Source organism: Mercurialis annua, linkage group LG7, assembly GCF_937616625.2.
Source record: "Mercurialis annua linkage group LG7, ddMerAnnu1.2, whole genome shotgun sequence".
Lineage (NCBI taxonomy): Eukaryota > Viridiplantae > Streptophyta > Magnoliopsida > Malpighiales > Euphorbiaceae > Mercurialis > Mercurialis annua.
In genome coordinates, this window is record NC_065576.1 from 15,144,928 (window position 1) to 15,164,825 (window position 19,898).

General features: G+C 36.0%; 2 protein-coding genes across 2 annotated transcripts; both read left to right on the forward strand.

The window, feature by feature from the left end:
* The first annotated feature begins 776 nt into the window (after positions 1 to 776).
* Positions 777 to 1,499, forward strand: LOC126656881 (uncharacterized). Its single transcript, XM_050351505.1, has 2 exons — positions 777 to 956; positions 1,017 to 1,499. The coding sequence occupies exons 1-2, from the start codon at positions 777 to 779 to the stop codon at positions 1,497 to 1,499; spliced, it is 663 nt and encodes a 220-aa protein (XP_050207462.1).
* Positions 1,500 to 18,931: 17,432 nt separating this feature from the next.
* LOC126656882 (uncharacterized) lies at positions 18,932 to 19,690 on the forward strand. Its single transcript, XM_050351506.1, has one exon. The coding sequence runs from the start codon at positions 18,932 to 18,934 to the stop codon at positions 19,688 to 19,690; it is 759 nt and encodes a 252-aa protein (XP_050207463.1).
* Positions 19,691 to 19,898: the final 208 nt, after the last annotated feature.

Sequence of the window (19,898 nt, forward strand, 5' to 3'; positions counted from 1 at the left end):
GTTTACTTGGGATAATAGTCATCGGGTCTAAACAATATCCGTCAAAGGCTAGATATGTTTTCTGCAACCTTGGTTACGTTTGTTCCTAAAATGTTCGATTTCTCATTTGTTCTGATTGGCCTCTGACCATTCCCATATTCTTTTGACCGTAAAGGGATCTCAGGTAGTTGAAGAGAAACAATGTTTGTTTCGCTTCTAAGCTATATGGGCGAGATATTTGCAGTGTGCTAAGGTAGTTAAATTTGATTTATCTTCTTCCGTTTAGAGGACAATTTATGCATGTGCTTCAAGACCGAATTCTTGGAATGATCTGAAGAAGAAGAAGAATGATGATGAATCTTTTTGCCTCGAAATCTGATCATATGTGATGGAGTCTGCCTTCTGATTCGGTTGATTAACCTGCAAAATAAGATAGAAGCTAACCAGACGGTGGTTGTTCGATTAACTCTCAGATGCTAAAGTCAGTATTGAGTTTTGAGCAACGTTTTGAGTATATAAATGTAGTTGTGTGTTTAGGCATACATCAAGCTCTTTATATAGTAGTTGAAAGAATACCTTGTAGACTTCGAATAGGAAAGTGATTTCTATTTAGTAGGGTTTGACCCTGAATAGGAGTATAGTTCCTTATGGAAGAGATTTGGCGATCTTTATGTGCCAAAACTCCTAACCTTATTCAGAGGTTAAAGGCGTTTAGATAGAAATTAAAGGCTTGGAATTCATAAATTTTTGGTGACCAAAACAAGAAAATCAAAGATATTGTTGCGTAACTGCTCTCTATGGATTTAGCTGAAGAATCTGGTATTCAGTCAGAAGAGGAGAGGGCTGATTATGTTAGTCTACAGGCTGATTTGTGGAAAGCAGAGAAGAATGTTAACTCTTTGTGGATGCAAAAATCAAGGCTTAACTGTAATGATGAGGGCGATAAGAATATTAAGTTTTTTCATAGAATTGCTTCCGTTCACTAGAGGAATAATCATATTTCTTCTATTCTTGCGGATGGAATAACTTTTTCTTAGCCTAAGGATATTCAGCTTCATATCAGGAATTTCTACATCTCCCTATATAGTCGGGCAACGAATGTTAGTTTTGATATCACCGACCTTCACTTCGATGCGATTACTGATGAACAAACCTTTTCCTTGATCAAGCCTTTTGATCAGGCTAAAGTCTTCAACGCCATTGCTTCGTGTGGTTCTAAGAAGGCTCCAGACCTTGATGGATTTAATTTTTATTTTTATCAAAAAGCTTGGTTTGTGATGAAGGGTGAAATTGCCGATTTCTTCAAGAAGTTTCATGATTTTGGTACCTTATCCAAAGGTATCAACTCGTCTTTCATGGTTCTTATTCCAAAGGTGGCAGGATCTTCCAATTTCAAGGATTATCATCCTATCAGTCTGGTTAATGGCTTTTATAAAATACTTTCTAAGGCTCTCACTACTAGAAAACTCATCCCGCCAATATTAGCGACTGAAATTCCGTCGCTAAAAGGGGCGGGATGATTCCCGCCAATTGTTCTTTCCTTTTAGCGACGAAATCTGTCGCTAAAAGTAATACATATAGCGACAAATTTTGTAGTCCGTCGCTAAATACTTACTTTTAGCGACGGATTCCACAATCCGTCGCTAAAAGTATTATTTTTATAAAAAATTATTAAGTAAAGAAATTATTAATTAAAAAAATAAATATTAATTTAAATAATATTAATTAAAAAATAACTTATTACAAAAATAATTATTTATTATTTGTTGTTTTTATTTAAAATAATTATTAAAAAATAATTTATTAATTATTTATTTATAAATAATTAGTATGAAAAAATAATTACTTTATATTGCGGGAGTAACTTTTTGTTACTTTAAGATATATTTAAATATACATAAATATATAATAAGAATATGAGTTGGTTGTGGTGTAGCTATGCGCGGGGTGACTACAAGGTTAAAGAGGATTGTGTCGGAGCAATGTGAAGGATGAGTGACTTACTGGTAGGTTGGAAAATTTACGAAAATCGCAGGTGGTTAACAGTGTGTGGTGTATAGCGGGTGGGTGTGTTATGAAGGGCGACCGATTAAATAATATTTTATTTTACGATTTTAATTAATTTTTTTTATTTTTAAAAATAAGCGTCGCTAAATCTGTCGCTAATTTGTTAAAAATCCGTCGCTAATTTTTTTAATCCCGTTTTTAAAATTTTAGCGACAAGAAAAATAACGACGGACTATGTCCGTCGCTAAACGTGATTAGAGACGGATTTTGCCATTTAGCGACGAACTAAATGGTTGTTTTTTTAGTAGTGTCTTAGCAGGAGATTAGCGCCTATTCTTTCGATTGTTATCTCGGATTGTCAACATGCTTTCTTGAAAGGAAGAATCATTCTGGACTGTTCGATGATAGCAAATGAGCTTATACATAGATTACTTGTCCTAAAGCTTGGCTTCCATAAAGTTTTCGACAATATTAACTGGTGTTACCTTTTCACTGTTATGCGTTGTATGAAATTCCCTGAGAAATAGATTGAGTGGATGTTATGTTGTCTTTCTATAGCCACTACGGAAGTCCTGGTTAATGTTAGCCCAATCGATCCTATTGCTTTACGAACGGGTGTTCGTTAGGGAGATCCGATTTTTCTATATCTGTTTCTTATTGCGGTGGAGGGTCTGAAACGCATTTTAGACAATTCAGAAACTTTAGGCTTTACTACTGGTTTCAAATTCGCTTCAGATCAGGAGACTATTTCTTTGTTGCAATATGCGGATGACACTATTTTATATCTTCCATATGATATGGAAAAGCTTGGTAATCTGATTCGTATTCTGCGTTGCTTTGAATTGATCTCTGAGTTAACCATTAATATTTATAAAAGTTCTATTATGGGAATTAATATGGGTTAAACTGAGCTAACTGCGGCTGAGTTGGTGGGTTGTAAGGCATATTATTTTCCTATCAGATACCTTGGTCTTCCTTTATCCAACAAGAAGCTAACTGTTGGTTCATATTGGAAGGGTACCTTAATATCGCCTGCAGGTAGGTTAGTGCTCATCAAATCGGTTCTTTTTAGCATCTCGGTTTATTTTATGTCTCTGTTTAGTATACCCGGCACAGTTTGTAATCAACTAGAGTCATACATCATGAGATTTTTGTGGAAGGGTGATGTGAATTCTAGAGTTTTGTGTAAAGTCTCCTGGAATGTTATTTGCCAAAAGATGAACAAAGGGGGCTTAGGCATTACTAATCTTCATCTCAGAAATCAGAATTTATTGTTTAAGTGGGTTTGGAAATTGAGAATGAACAATGAAGGCTCTACTTGGTTGAAAAATAATTTTCAATTGCTCTTTAGTTGCCGATTAGAATTTTCTTTTGAATGGTGATGTGAAACAGTTATCATTTATTTGGAAAGGCATTAGAAATTTGTGTTGCAATGACGTTGAGATTTGGTGTGTTTTTATTAACAATGTTAATTATGTTATTGGAGAAGGGGATGTGATTTCTTTTTGGATTGATAATTGGTCGGGAAGGGTCCGATATCATTGCTTTTTCCTTGGCTATATAATATTTTGAACCAAAAGAAAGCAACAATTAAAGATATTTGGTGCGACAATTGGCATTGGAGACGAAGATTAAGGGGGAACAAGCTTATTCTTTTAGCTGAACTTCAAACTGTTTTCGGTTCTCTTAATCAAATTTCAGGACGTAAAGATGTAGTCATATGGAAGTATAACTCTGGGTTTTCAGCTCAGCCTTATTTAACAGTTTAGGTGAGGCAAAATATGTTGTTGTTCAAAGGTTTTATGTGCGCCATTTTCCTTTAACTGATGCAGATCGAAAGGAGGCAACTGCAGCTGCTGTTCATGGATTTTCTGCCACTGTTGCAGATGCAGAATTTGCTGCTGACCCCACTGCTGCAGATCAACGACATATACCTGATGCTGCTGTCTACCAATTTTCTGCTACTGCTGCAGGTTCATATTCTACTTTTGGTTGGAATGGCAGGTATATGGATGATCAAATTGAAAGTTTGGTGGGAGATAATATGAACAACCAGGATGTGATTACTAATCAAGATGATCATTAATTAGTTTTGTCCGCAGATTCTTGTCCATGTTTGTTTAATCCATTCAAAAACTGTTTGGAATTCTTTAGCTCCTCCTCGAGTAAAGTTCTTTATTTGGCTTGCTTCGCATGATAGAGTTCCTTTACTTCATTTTTTGGCTATTTGTTCTATTGTTACATTGGATAATTCTATATGCTCTATTTGTAGTGTTGTTGAAACACGAGCTCATATTTTTAATTGGTTTTTTTAATTTCGAAGCAGTTCTATGAACTCCTTCATTTTTTACTCGATCTCTATACTTTAAAAAAAATTATACTTGGTCCTTGTACCAAGGCGTAAATGAGTTGGAAAAGCGCTTTTCTAGTTTAAGTGAGGTCGCGGGTTCGAACCATACTCATGTATGCAGCCGTTTAAAACTTGGGGCCAGACTTTGCCTCCCGCAAGGGACCTACACGGTCGAGTGGAGATTAGTCTGAATGTGGAAAGCTTAAAGGTGCCGTCTCATAGTTGAGACCCGTTCAGGAAACCTCATGGACCCTGTACCAAAAAATAAAAATAAACAAAAAATAAGAGCACCACACTCACGCACTTTTATTAACAAAAAATCTTTATAAAATTGTTTAGAAAATACAACGACTAAGTAAAGAAACAAAAACGCTTAAATTGCCGATGTTGTTTAAAAAAAATGAAAGGTGTTGCCCTGAATTGACACGTTTTAAATGTCGTGTTATTTTTAAGATTTCGTGTAAAAGTGGTAATTTTATATGTAATTAATCCAAAATACTATATATCATCTTAATTTCTCCTTTCATATGAATGATATATATATAATTTATACGAGGGATTTTTACAAGTATTTAATAACAAATTTATGAAAAAAATATTCCCTTGATCAATTTTATTGAAATAAAACATTATTTGTTCATGATAAGAAAATAAAAAAATATAACAAAAGAAACTTTTTGTTTTGTTTTTTTTTTGAATTTTATAAAAAGAGAAAAATTGTTATTCTACCTTATGAACTTATGATCTCTAGTAAAACTAGACATGCATCTTATGCACTGAATTTCGTAAAAAGTTGGTTAAATTATTCAAAGTGCATATTTGGGGCACATTAGATAGAAAGTGAATTTTGTGGGGATATGAATCTTAATAAAAAAAATTAAGGGTCGAACTCCAACTTAAGCCAATGGAAAGTGGTCCTCAAACTTTTATTCTTTCTCGTCCCTCTTAGCTTTTCTTCTCTTCATATCTGTCACTGGAGTCAAACTCACCCGGCTAAAGGAAATAATAAATGAATGTCATTTTCTTTTGAATTGATAAAGAAGAGAACATTTGTTGGACTTATGGAGTTTTCTTCGAATGACAGAATTCATTACAAATTGCTCTGACAATGCAAATAAGAGAAATTCTTAAATAGACTTAGTCCACCACGTTATCCGTGGACTAAACCTATCATATTATGACACGTTATTAAAAAAATGGCACTATTGTAATATTATTATTCAAAAGTGTAAACAAGTAATAAATAAAATTACGAAAATGCCACTATTTTAATGACGTGTCATAATATGATAAGTTAGTCCACGGATGACGTGGTACACTAAGTCTACCTAAAAATCTCTCTGAAAATAATAATGATTTGAACATGATATACATTCAGTGTAAATCTTACCAAACCGAACTGAATCAAATTAAATTAATTACTATTCCACACCACGTCAAAAAAATAAAATTAAAACAAACAATACATAATCTTAGATTTTGAATTAAATTATCCAATATTGTAAAAACACTCCTCTCTTTTCTCTTCCGCTTAACCCTCTCAGTTTTTTTTTTAAATTCTAACCGCATATTCCATGGCAGGAGGTGGTTTTTTAATCATTTTTGTCAAAAAATCACCTCCCACCTCCAATCTTTTACAATTTCTAGCAAATAAATATATATTTTAATTTAGATGGTTATTGATTTTTTATTTTTCTTGTATTTTTGTAATTTTATCTTCTCTGTATAGATTTTATGTTCATAAATTACACTTTATGAATTTTATCTAATCTACATAGGTGGTTGCTTGTATTTTTTCAAATGAAAAGTTTTGGTGTCTTTTCCGGCATTTCCAGCGTCTTTGTCGGTACATTCCGATGGTTGAAAGATTATATTTATAAATTTGTATGATTAAAAGTTATTCTAATCATTAAATTTGTTATAGGTCTATGATGTTTTGTTGTAGTTATCTAGATGTATGATTTTTATACGCATTTTTAAATCATCTTTTGCTCGCACTGTTGATTGTATTTAATAATTATTCTATCTCCTTTGAAATTGTTTTTAAAAATTATATTATTTCGATCTTAATTAAGTACATCTCAATTTTTTTCCTCTCAAATTAAAAACCCTAGCCGTCAAGACTTTTTTTTTCCGGCTGCCGTCAATGATATATTCTTGCCGTTGGGGTAGCCATTCCCTTTTTAATTGCCTTATTTACATAGAATAAAATAAATAACCGACTCCTTTAATCTTTTTGTTTTTATTGATAAATTTATCGACGAGGTACATAATATCAATATCTATCGAATTTGTAATACCCCGTATGTCTGACGTTGACAAAGTAAGCAACGTGCCTAAATTTAAACAGTTAAAGCGGCCAGAAAAGAAATTATCGGAAAATAATTAAATAAAAGAAGACCCGAGTAGGTCGATATTGAGATTTTAATAAGAAAATCTCAATATTAAAATTCCATAAAGGAAATGGGATTATACTCAAAAAAGGAAAATATGAAAAGGTGGATAAAGTGCACTTAAACTCGAAAATTGGAAAATAAGACTTTAATTCCCGGAAAATAGAAATTTAATATATTATTGACGGAAATTAGTATTTATAAAAATAATATCGATAAATTGATTATCGATAAGTATTAAAATGAGAATTGGACGAAAAAGTTAGAAAAAGTACATTTTACCTCAAAATGGAATTTGAGCGTTTTTAGCCGAAAATTGCTAAAATAAACTATTGGAAATAGAAATATGAGATATTAAGGTGATATTATTTATTTGGAAATAAATAATACAAAATTTATCATGTTCGAACGATTAAGCGATCGACGGACTAAATTGGATGAAAGAAAAGTTTGAAGTTAGAGGTTGAGGAGGTGGCAAACTCAAGGACTAAAAGAGACTTTTGCCTCACCTATTTAAGCCACTTGCATATGAGTTTAAACTCAGAAAACACCATATTCTCAGCCAAGAAATAGATCAAATTCGTCATCTTCATCAAGTTCATGGAAGAAAGTTTCAAAGTGTGATATCTTCTTCGTTTGAGGTCCGATTGAGGCGATTCTTGCGGCCCACGGAACGGGGACGGAAAGCTCTACACATCTACACCGATAAATCAAGGTGAGGATATCAGATTTTCATTAGGGTTTATGGGTATAATTTCGGGTTTGATTGATTAATTAGCGGTTTTGTATAATTGATGTTCATAGGTTATTGTGAGCTTGTGTTAAGGATTTTGATGGTGGTTCTTGGAGCTGGGACCATTCGGTTTGATGAACAATCAAGGTGAGTGCACTCTTGGAATTACTTGATATGTTTTGCACCTATTCTACATGGCGTATCTCTTCTCTCGGTCCTTTGACTTCATTCCTTTATCCGATTGGTATTACTTTTCCCTTACTTACGGTTGCATCTTTTTAATTTCTAAATTTGTAAATTAGTGTTGTAGCCTATCCTTGTTAATAGCTACAAGCATTCCACATGGTGTTTTGATCCGTATCTCGATACATCGTTGTTGGATATTAAACTTCCTGGGTCACTCAAATCTCAGAAAATTTCAAAAAGGTCATTAAAGTCAATTTTCTTACAAAGTGGTCACTGAACTATGCCTTTTATTACAAAAATATTTCTATTGTTACGAAAAGAACACTAAACTTTTTGTGAACTACAAAAAAATCATTGAGTTATTTCTTTTATTACACAAAGGTCACTGAACTATGTTCCTTTTTGTAATTTTAGCTTACCACGTAAGGAAAAATATTAGGGTTTTACGTCGTTTTATATGGGTGAACCCTTTTGTAATAAAAGGTATAGTTCAGTGACCATTTTGTAAAAAAATTGATTTTAGTGACTTTTTTGAGATTTTATAAGACTTGAGTGACCCATGGAGTTTAATATCCCATCGTTGTTCTTTCATATTCTTTTAACAGCCTCTCATCTTAATTACTTATGATTATCATTAGACATTCTTCATCTAACGACACTTTATTTAATTCTGACCTTAGTCTTTGCTTTATTATTCCTTACGTCGTTAATTACCTTGTGATTCTTGAACAACCTTAACTTGATCCTTCAAAAAGCTTTTTGTCCAAGAAGAGAATTAGACCTTACAAATTCAATCCAATTATCCATCTATCTATCATTTTCAGTATATACTTTGCCTCTTCTTTATTATACGTCCTTTATGAAAGTTCCTTCTATGTTAGTCGTACATCCACATATAACTTATACTTGAAATTATTGATGTAATGTTTGCAGACTTCTATGATCATTCTCCGTTTTCTTCTTGTACTTTTCTTATACTCGAACTTCTTATAAATACTTTTGCTTACGATTCATTCTTGTCTTAATTCATTACCTCCTTTCATAATCCTTAGTTTCATTTACTAGTACTATCTCTCTCGTTGCTTTCATAACTCATTCCTTCTACTTCCTTGTCGTCATTCTCGCATTCCACTTTTCGTTGTTACATTCTCAATCATTAATGAAAATCTTAGACGTTGCTTCCTCTAGATCACTTTAGCATCCAATACATTAATATTCACTGATACTCGTGGAATTCATCCACTACTGACATTCATTATGTCAACAAGACTAATCTTGGTCTCTTATTAACGCATTCCCTTAAGACTTCTTGATTTCTCGTGCGAAATTCTTGTTGAATCTTATACTCGATCTTCGTAACACTTTTAGAAGTTTATCCTCGTACTAGTTGTTTTATACATAATTACCTCGAATTGTCCAAACGTCTCTTGAGACTTTCCGGATCCTAAAACAAACATCACTGACACAGAAGGTTTGCTCTCGTTCTAGCAACCTCTCGAAAGTTGAAACATCGATCATTAACGTCCTTCATGTCTTTTTTTTCTATTCCAATTACTTATGAATCGTTAATAAACTCTTGGCCAAGAATAACTTATATCGTCCTTTTACTTGCTATCTTAAGTACTAATCCTAACTTCAGGTATCCTAGCTTTGTTCTCTATCGTCGCGAACTTAACTGTTTCTTCTTTTTCAGGCACTAGTTTTTAATTCCACAGAGTTCTGTCTAGTTATGCTTATTTAAAACTTTTCAAACTAATTGGAAATCTTTTGTTTCTTTACAACATATACGTTTATGAACATACTTGTAAATATATTTGTAAGCTCACGTTTAAAATATTTTTATATTAAATACTACATAGTAAATCGTAAAGTACATACATAATTGTGGCAGGGTGATGACACCTCTCATTGCCAAAGAGTTGCTTGAAATCTATAATCATCATCTAATGTACATGATGCATGATGCATGTTCTAATCATATTCCATTTCTCCTTTAATCATCATTTGTGATATGTGTATTTCTAGTAGTGAATGCACAATGTATGCTTATGACATGTCTGGCCACAATTATGCCAATTTTAAAATTTCAATAAAACTTCCAAACCTTTTTCCATAATACTTCAAAGCATTTTCATATTCCAGCTTCACTAGACGTTTCAACTCTGGGATGATAAACCTAATTCCAATGTTCATGGGTAGATGATTGCCTCTACTAAGCACATAACGATTTATCATCTAGTTCTTATATATAAATAAACGCAATATAAATAATTGACTTGACCTTAACGTAATAATACCTCGACTGATAGTGTTGTGGTTTGAAGCATCCTGAGTTTGTTGTGTTGTTTTACTTGTCGTAGCTTACTCCCTTAGGTTAATAGGTTCACTCGGACCAACTCCTGAGCTTCCAACCCTATGCCTATTACTGCTTCGTCTATTCCTTCTCCGTCCATACCCTTGAAATTGATCTTTATCTTCATAAATATTTAATCGAGTTTGTATAAGAAATTCCATACCCGTTGGTCTTGACTGCTGATAAAAGGGATTCATCATCCTTACTGGGGATATATGATACTCTAGAATAGGGCATGCTCTTACAAAATGACCAAATTGCCCACATCGCAAACAAGCACCCGTCATATAACGACGAACACCTTGATGTCGTCTTTGACACACTGGACAGACTAATGGTATGGGATCTAGATATCTTGGCCTGAGATTTTGGTGAATATTACCACCTCTTGCACGACCAACATTAATGTTTGGGTTAACTCTTATAAGTCTTTGTGGGTTTCTGGGTTTAACCTGTAACCCGTAAGTACCTTGTCCTGACCCTTCTAATAGTTCTGGTGCGCCACTAAAAGATCCGAATCCTAATATGTTTAACTGCCTACGTTCCAACATCTCATTCCTATTTTCTAGCTCATTCATGCGTTGACCTTGTTGTAGCACAATTTGGTTCATCCTCAATACATTACTTTGCATAACAGCAATTCCTCGTAGCAATTGATTCATATCGATGTGGGGCTGCGGCTGCACTTCTAATGCTTGCGCCTCTTCTCCGAAATCTTGATTCTTATCATCCGCTTGATTATCAAATTGTTGCGGCACTTCCATTGCCTCCCCGACTCTGGCATTACCTTGATTTTCATCTTGATCATGGAGTACTTCTTCCATGTGCACTGATTCATTCTCTATCATGACGTCATAGGCTTCATCATGAGCCTCCTCATCACCTTGAGCATCCATAGCAGGATCATTCAATCGCCTTTGATCCTCCATTCTTCTAATAATACGCAACTGGTTCAATCTACTATCGATTCATACTAAACAATCGCAACATGCCTATATTATACAAACACGACAAGCACACATCCATATAATCAAGGCTTAACGTATAAATGATATATCAACGTTTAAGCAAAACATATAAACATAAGCCGAACATCTGCATAAGTAGAATATTTACGCATACGAATTTCGTCAACTGATCCTACTGAACTTACAAACGGACGCGCATCATAAAAAGGGGAATGAAAACTTTTAAAATCAAATGAAAACTGATCAAAGACATGACTCGAACCCTATGTGCTGCAGTATTTTCTAGGTAGACTTATACACAAAGCAGTGGTATCCTGGACCAACTGCTCTGATACCAAATCTGTCACGACCCAAATATTGAGACGAGACCGGCGCTAGGGAATGGGAGTGGTAGCTCCAAAACCCGTAGCAAGCCTAGAATTCTCTATAAATTTTTTGCATTTAAAACATATTATTCGTAAAACGTTTCCAGAAGACTTCTTTAAACAAGATATTTATAGTTATTAAATATATCATATTCATTTTCTGAAAACCGAAGCGAAATGATTTTTAGAAAACATGGTCTTACCAAGCGATATCTCATATCCAGCATTGCCCTGTTTCTAGTCATGATCACAACCAATTTCATCATGGCAATTGGTAGAAAAATCAAACGAATAAAAGGCATAGCTTTACAAAACGATGTACATGCAATTTATCATATCAGAATTAACAACAAAACATTGTTTGATACAAAACATTATTCTTGATTTGACCTCTATTGACTACTGCAGCGCTATGAAATAAAACATGCTTCTGTACATACTTCAAAATGTTATAGACTTACGGAACAAGGATGGAAATCAAACCCTTCAAAATACTATTCACCTGAAAGGAAATTGTGAGGGGTCAGTATATGGGAATATACTGAGTGAGTTCATATTAATACCGTATAAAATTAACGAAAACATAAAATATATTTATATGCATCCAAATACCGAACCGAATGAAACCCTGAGTTCATTATGTTTCTTTATTAATTTTTGTATTTCTTATTTATTCGATCAAAGCTTAGTTATTAGGCCCAAGTTCCGGGATAGTTCCACCGAGTTAACTGGGGAGATACAGGTCCCGAGATAGTTCCACCGAGTTAAACCTCGTATCTCAATTGATGTAGTCCTGAGATAGTTCCACCGAGTTCAACTCACATCAATTATCTTGAAGGATATTCTTCATGTCTTAATATCTTAATGAATATTATTTGTGTTTTATGTATATTTAGTTTATTATGACTGGTGTACACACAGTTCTATTGTTGCCCAATAGATAGCTCGTTTCATCAAATCTATATACAGGTTTTAAAACGTTTAAATGCAATAATGAATTTAAATAAAGCATTTGATAAAACAAATGCAAGTATTAAAAATCGACAGTATAAATATAAACTCACAAAACACGCTATTCTAAAAACACCACGTTGCTCAGAAACCGTTAAGCTTCCCGAGCTCCTTGTCCAGTAGCTGGTTGTCTCGCCGGATCTAAAACGATTTCAAATCAAGAGACTCACATTAGAATCCTATTCTAAGATCGATTCTAGACTCAAGACACGATACACTAAACTCATCGCGTATGGACGTATAGACTTTAAACTATTTCCGTCTAACTGAATCTCGATATTGAACTTCTCATTCAATTCCTGATATAGTATTTAGGTTTTCCTAATAAAACCAATTGATTACCATATTCAACCTTTCTCCGAACTTCAAGTCAAATTTTACACGTTTAACGTCCGAATTTCGCATTTTCGGATTCCGTAAGTCGATATCGAGTTTGGGGATCGTCGAATAGGCTTCAAAACATCATCTCCTTCAAAAATAGGGAGGTGCACGTCGTGCACCCCCCTATGGGCACGTCGTGCACCTTGGTTTTGGGAGGTGCACGTCGTGCACCTCCTGTGGGCAGGAGCACGACGTGCTCAAATTTAGAGCACGTCGTGCCCCGTTGTGGGCACGACCCCCGGCCACTAAAATTGGCCATTCCGACCTCCTAACTCGACGTTTAAACATCCCAAATTGATATATTCACCAAAACACCAATCAAGCTAGTCAGAAACGCAAGAAAACGCTTAAAATGAATCAAAAACGTAACTTCGATACGATCTCGCCGTAACCGTAATGTTTTAACCAAAATCCATCAAATAAACTCAAACAAACGGAGAAACGACATGCTTACCGTGATTCGCCACTGAAATATGATCGATTCGAGCTATAGAACATTGATTCGAGCTGTAGAACGTCAAAAACGGACGAGAAACGGAGATCGAGCGACTAAAACGGTGAGATCGTCGAAGGAAAGAAAATGAATCTGAGAGTTTGAGTTTGAGGGTTCTGGATCATTCTTTTCATATGATCCAACTTATATATATATATGGCTAATTTGCACTTTGGTCTTTGAAACTTTTCAAAAGTTGCAATTTAGCCCAAAACCTATCCGCGTCCAAATTTTAAAAGGTCTCCGATTGACTCGAGATTTTTACCACAAATACTATAGAATATTTCGCGGACCTTGACGGTATAATTATTATCTCGGGATTTATATTTTATTTTATATTAAGTTTCTAGCCTTTTCCCTCAAATCCCGTTAATACGCTTAATAAAAAGTATTCTAAATTCCTGATATAATTAAATTAAATCCTTGTGAATTAAATTTATTGGAATTTACGACACGTGGCGCGACTTAATTATTTTAAAATATTTAGGGTATTACATGTCGACATTATCTTCGCCAGCTCAGCCCGGACAAGCGCGGCCACCTGCTCGTCGGCGCTCTAGTGCTGGGCACGGAGAAGCCCGACCACCCGCTTATCGGCGCTCTGCTGCTGGGCACGGAGAAACCCGACCATCTGCTCCTCAAAGTATGCGTTAATCTGACACAGTTCCTCCTGAATCCTGGCCTATACACGCCGATGTACAATCTGGATATACTGGTCCACCTTAGACCCAAGCTAGAGCATTTGCAGTGACGAGACAAGATGCACCTACTACACTAGATGTGATTACATGTACATCTTCTATCTGTAACTGTGATGCACATGTGCTAATTGATCATGGATCTACATTTTCATTCATGTCATATGAGTTTGCATTCATGTGCATGGCATATTAGAACCATTGGGGATATATATGTTTCTACGCCTGTTGGGGGTATTATTATTGTTAATACTTTCATAAAATCTTGTCATATGGTAGTGGATGGTATGACCTTACAAGCTTATTTGGTTATTATTCACTTCAGAGAGTTTGATGTTATATATGGTATGGATTGGTTGTGAAACCATCATGCCATTGTTGATTGTCAAACTAAAGAAGTAGTTATGGAAATTCATGGACAAATGAAAACAATGATTGTTGGGGAAAGGAAAACAATGATTGTTGGGGAAAGGAAAACAATGCCTAATTGTTTAATCTCTGCTGTTACTGCATTTCATTTGATTAAAGATGAGTGTCAAGCATATTTGGCCAGTATAATAGATGTGACTAAAGTTACTCCGGGGGTTTCAGAAATTCCAGTAGTGAGAGACCTTCCAGATGTGTTTCTTGATAATATGCCTAATTTTCCACCACATAAGGAGCTTGATTTTGAAATTGAAACTATTCCTGAGTTAGCTCCTACTTCTATAGCACCATATAGAAAGACTCCACTAGAACTGAAAGAACTCAAGAAACAGTTAGAAGAACTACTTGATAAGGGGTTCATCAGACCTCGTATTTCTCCCTAGGGCGCACCTGTGTTATTTGTGATGAAGAAAGATGGTAGTATGCGAATATGCATTGATTATAGGAAATTGAATAGAATTACCGTGAAGAATAAATATCCATTGCCAAGAATCGATGATTTTACTTGATCAATTGACAGGTGCCATTGTGTTTTTTAAAATTGATTTGCGGTCAGGATATTGGCAACTTCGAGTTGATGAAAAGTCCATTCCTAAAAATGCATTTAGAACTAGGTATGGCCATTAAGAGTTTATTGTGATGCGATTTTGAAATACAAATGCTCCAGCTGCTTTTATGTCATTTATGAACAGAACATTTCAGCAGTATTATAATTTGTGATTGTGTTTATTGATGATATCCTGATCTATTCTCGAAGTCATGAAGAACATGAACAACATTTGATAATTGTCTTACAAGTATTAAAAGACAATTAACTTTATGCCAAGTCTTGTAAATGTGAATTATAGTTGGTAAAAAAAGCCTTTTGGGGGCATATAATTTCAAAACATGGTTAACAACAAGATCCATTAAAGATTAAAGTTATTCTTGAATGGGAGTCGCCAAAGAATGTTACAGAAGTTCGGAGTTTTTTGGGTTTAGCAGGGTATTACAGAAGATTTGTGAAAGATTTTTCTGTTATTGCAAAATTGTTGACAAATGGATAGACACATGTGAGAAAAGCTTTGAAATGGATAGACACATGTGAGAAAAGCTTTGAGGAATTGAAGAAAAGGCTTACTTCAGCACCAATACTTTCCTTACCACATGAAAATGAAGGCTATGTGGTTTACACTAATGCATCAAAGCAAGATTTTGGATGTGTATTAATGCAACATGGAAAGGTTATTTCTTATGCTTCTAAACAACAAAAACCTCATGTAAGTTAGAAACCAAAACGGTTTGAAGTGAATTATCCAACACATGATCTAGAACTAGGTGTAATTGTGCGTGCATTGAAGACATGGAGACATTACTTATATGGTGAGACATTTCAAGTTTTCACAGATCACAAATGCTTGAAATACATTCCTACACAGAAAGAGTTAAATTTAAGGCAAAGAAGATGGATCGAGTTACTGAAAGATTATGACTGCACTATTGATTACCATCCTGGAAAAAAAATGTTGTTTCTGGTACTTTGAGTCGAAAGGTTGTGGATCGTATGACAGGTATGCTCTGTTATGATATTGAATACTTAGTTGCACTTCGGGCAATGAACACTTGGTTGGACACACATGATTATATCTTATTAGCCACCTTGCAAGTGAAGCCTTTTATTGAAGATAAAATTAAAGAGGCTCAATCTGAAGATTCTTATTTACTTAAGATGAGAGAAAAGGTTCAACAAGGGAAACATGATTATTTTGTTATGAGATGATGGTCTTTTGTTGAATAACAATCATGTTTGTGTGCCAATTGTAGAGAACTTGAGGAAGAATATATTAGAAGAAGCTCATAATGAACCCTATAGTATGCATCATGGAAGTATTAAACTGTATAGAAATTTAAAGCTTTTTTATTGGTGGCCAACATTGAAGAAAGATGTGTAAGAATTTGTGGATAAATGCTTAACATGTCATCAAGTGAAAGCAGTGCATCAGGAACCTGCAGGTAAACTTCATTCTTTAGCTATACCAGAGTGGAAATGGGAGAAAATTACGATGGATTTTGTTGTTAGATTACCCCGTACTTTCAGAAAACATGATTCTATTTGGGTAATTGTTGATAGACTCACTAAAGCGGGTGATTTCTTACATGTTCAACAAAATGATTCCCTTGATAAATTGGCTATATTCTACATTTTTATCACAAAAATACGTTTTTTGGTGAAAAGCCATTAGGGGTGTCAAAATGGGTAGTGACACGATGACATGATTCGCCTCACACGTAAATTTGGCGAATCCGGGTTGAGGTTTACCGGGTTCGTGTCATAAACGTGTCAATCCGTTTATGACACAAAATAAATGGGTTGTGTCACGTGTTGACTTGCGAACCCATCTAACTTGCCTAATCTGTATATAAATTATATTATTTATAATAATATAGAAATAAAATAGTTATAATTTCATAAAATAAAAAATAAAATTAGTAAATTAATTAAATGTAATTATATTAATTTATAAATAAAATTAATTATTACAGTTTTTTTATAATTAGAGTATTACTTGATAAATTTGAGGTTAAAATTATATTTTTTTGTAATACCACGTAAATTTGACGTTGCGAAATTAGGCGATGTGTCTCATTTTAAATAGTTGAAGTGATAGGAATGAAAGTTTACCGGAGGAATTAAATAAAAAAAAGACCCGAGTATGTCTGTTTTGGGAATCCTAATAAGAAAATTGGATATTAGAATTGATGGATATCACACCTGAAATAGTACCAGAAGACTGTAACAGGACGCAAGTCACAAACAATAAGACCAGTCGCAGGTCCCTGACCCAGAACCCAACAGCAACCAACTGATCACACGGATAAGCTAGTCATCCCTAAAGATCAGGGATAAGGACAGAGTACATCTAATCGTAACAAGAAGATGAGCTCAAAATGAAGGAGAAGACTCCTAACGCATTACAATGACGACAAGTATATATATATTCAGTCCTAGGTCAGGTAAACCCTAATTTCACTCATATTCACTCTCAAATCCATTCCAATCTATCTGACTTAGACATCAGAGGGTATACGAGCCAACACCGGCTCGAATCCTTCTAACCTATTTTCTCTTGTAGGTTGGATCAAACTCAAACCGGCAGATCAAGAACCATTATTTGGTGCCGTCTGTGGGAACGATCAGCTCGTTTTCTACGCACTTAAAACTTCTTAATTTTGGTTTCTTGCCGAGAAGATGAATAATGAGGAAGAACCACCACCACCAGGAGTGGTAGCAACGACGGGTGCTTTGCCCATAAGCAGCGGATCAACCCTTCTTGCCGTAGCCAGCACTGGAGGAGGAGTTGCACCAGGAATCAACCCTATTCCACCAACTACCGGAGTGTCGTACCATATTACACCACCGCCCCTGAGGAGAGGAGTCCCAGGACAAACGCAATCTCCGTGGGGTTATTACACCCCCCCAATATCAGACACCAATGACGTATCCGCAGTCGGGATGGTACCCAGGATATCCTCCTTGGAATCACCCCAGTTACCAAGGATACTGGAGACCAATCAACCCAATTCCTTTCCCATTCTTAGACACAGAAGGAACGGTGACCTCGACTACATTAGTCCCGCCGTTTGTGCCGCAAGGCGCACCGTTACCACCGCTATACCATGAAGCAGTAATGAAAAGTGTTAATGATTTTCAGGACTATCTGGTTTGACTGGCTAAACAGTCAGCAGAACGACATGCAGGAACGGAGGCGCAACCTATAGTCCCAGCGGGGAGGCATAGACCCGAAGCTCTGACGCGGAGAAGAAAAGCAAGAGAAGAAGGCGCAAGAAGGGGGCAATCTGAGCCAGTGCCTCAGCGGAAACACGCAAACAAAGGTAGAGCTGATGCTCCTCCACGAAACAAAGAAAGAGAATTGGAGAATAAAGAGAAAGACGTAGGCGTAGAGACAATTAAGAGAAATCGAATCCATATCGACGATGAGCACGTATCCAAGGAAGCCATCTCAGCGCAGAGGAAGAAGAAGGCCCCAGAGAAAGACAGAGAGAGACACTCCTCAAACAAGAGAAGAGGAGCAGAGGAGCAAATAGACATCGACGAGAAAATCAACAACGCCATGAGGAAATTTCGAAACGAAGGAAAAGGAGAAGACAAAGACAAGGAAGACGAGGACCCCCCCCCCCCCTCAAATCTGAAATCCAACTGGTACGATTCCCTTCAAGGTTTAAATTGCCAACATTTGATTCTTTTGATGGAACAGGAGACCCGAAGAGCCACATTTCTAAGTTCAAAACAATTATGATGCTACAAGACGTGACGGACCCAATGCACTGTAGAGTGTTCCCAGCGACACTGCAAGGTTCGGCACAGAAGTGGTATTCACATATCAAAGCTGGCTCAATCGGCTCCTTTTCCGATTTGGCCACAGGATTCAAAGCACGCTTCAGGACCAACATCCCAATGCAATAAAGTTCCAGCGACTTGAGAAAATATAAACAAGGAGACCAAGAAACATTGAAGAATTTTGTGGAAAGATTCAAAAAAGAGGCGGTCCAAATCGAGAATTTGAACCACGACACGGCCATAGAGGCCATGATGATTGGGACCCGATTTGAAGAGCTCCGAGACAAAATTCTGATGAAAAAACCAACAACCTTCCAGGACTTAATGCTGATAGCACACAAGTATGTGGAACTAGACGCGGTAAGGAGAACTTTAACCAAGCAGTCGGAGAGAGCGAAACAAGACAACTCCAAATATCGAGGAAAGAAAGAGGAGGAGAGACCCCGGACACAGAGATTCAGAGGATTGAGCAGACCTTTTGACTTCACACCACTGAACCGAGCCCCAGTCTATATACTCAGCTGGATGAAACAAAACCCGGTGATGTTCAACACCCCTAGGAGAATGGACCCAGACAAAGAACGAGACAAGAGCAAGTACTATCGCTTCCACGAAGGCTATGGCCACGATACAGACCGCTGCTGGGATCTTAAAAGAGAGATAGAACAACTAATCCAATCGGGAGTGCTGAGGAAATTCGTCCATGAAAAGACAGGAGAGAAGAGGAAGGGAGACACCACGGAAAAAGAAGAACAGAACAAGAAAGCTAAAGAGGTCGCAGGCGTAATACATGTCATTGACGGAGGCGAGCGTTACAACAACTCCAAAAAGAAGAAAAGGAACAGAAGAGGCTCTGCGACAATCTTTGCAATTGAAAGAGAAATAGCTCAAGAAGTCTCATTCGGTCCAGAGGATGGAGGACACGTACGAGGACCTCACAATGATGCATTGGTGATAGAAGCAGTAATAAGAAACCACCTGGTCAAGGGCATCCTGATAGATGAATGAAGTTCTGTGAACTTGCTAACCCTGGAAGCTTTCAAAGAGATGAAAGGATCGGTCACAGACTTACGAAAAGCGTTTGTCCCACTTATTGGACTAGGAGGAAAGCCAATCCGGCCGGAGGGAACCGTGAACCTGTATGTAGAACTAGGAGAGAAGACTGAGGGGCCACTCAAGAAACTACATGCCCAGTTCAATGTAGTAGATTTACCTC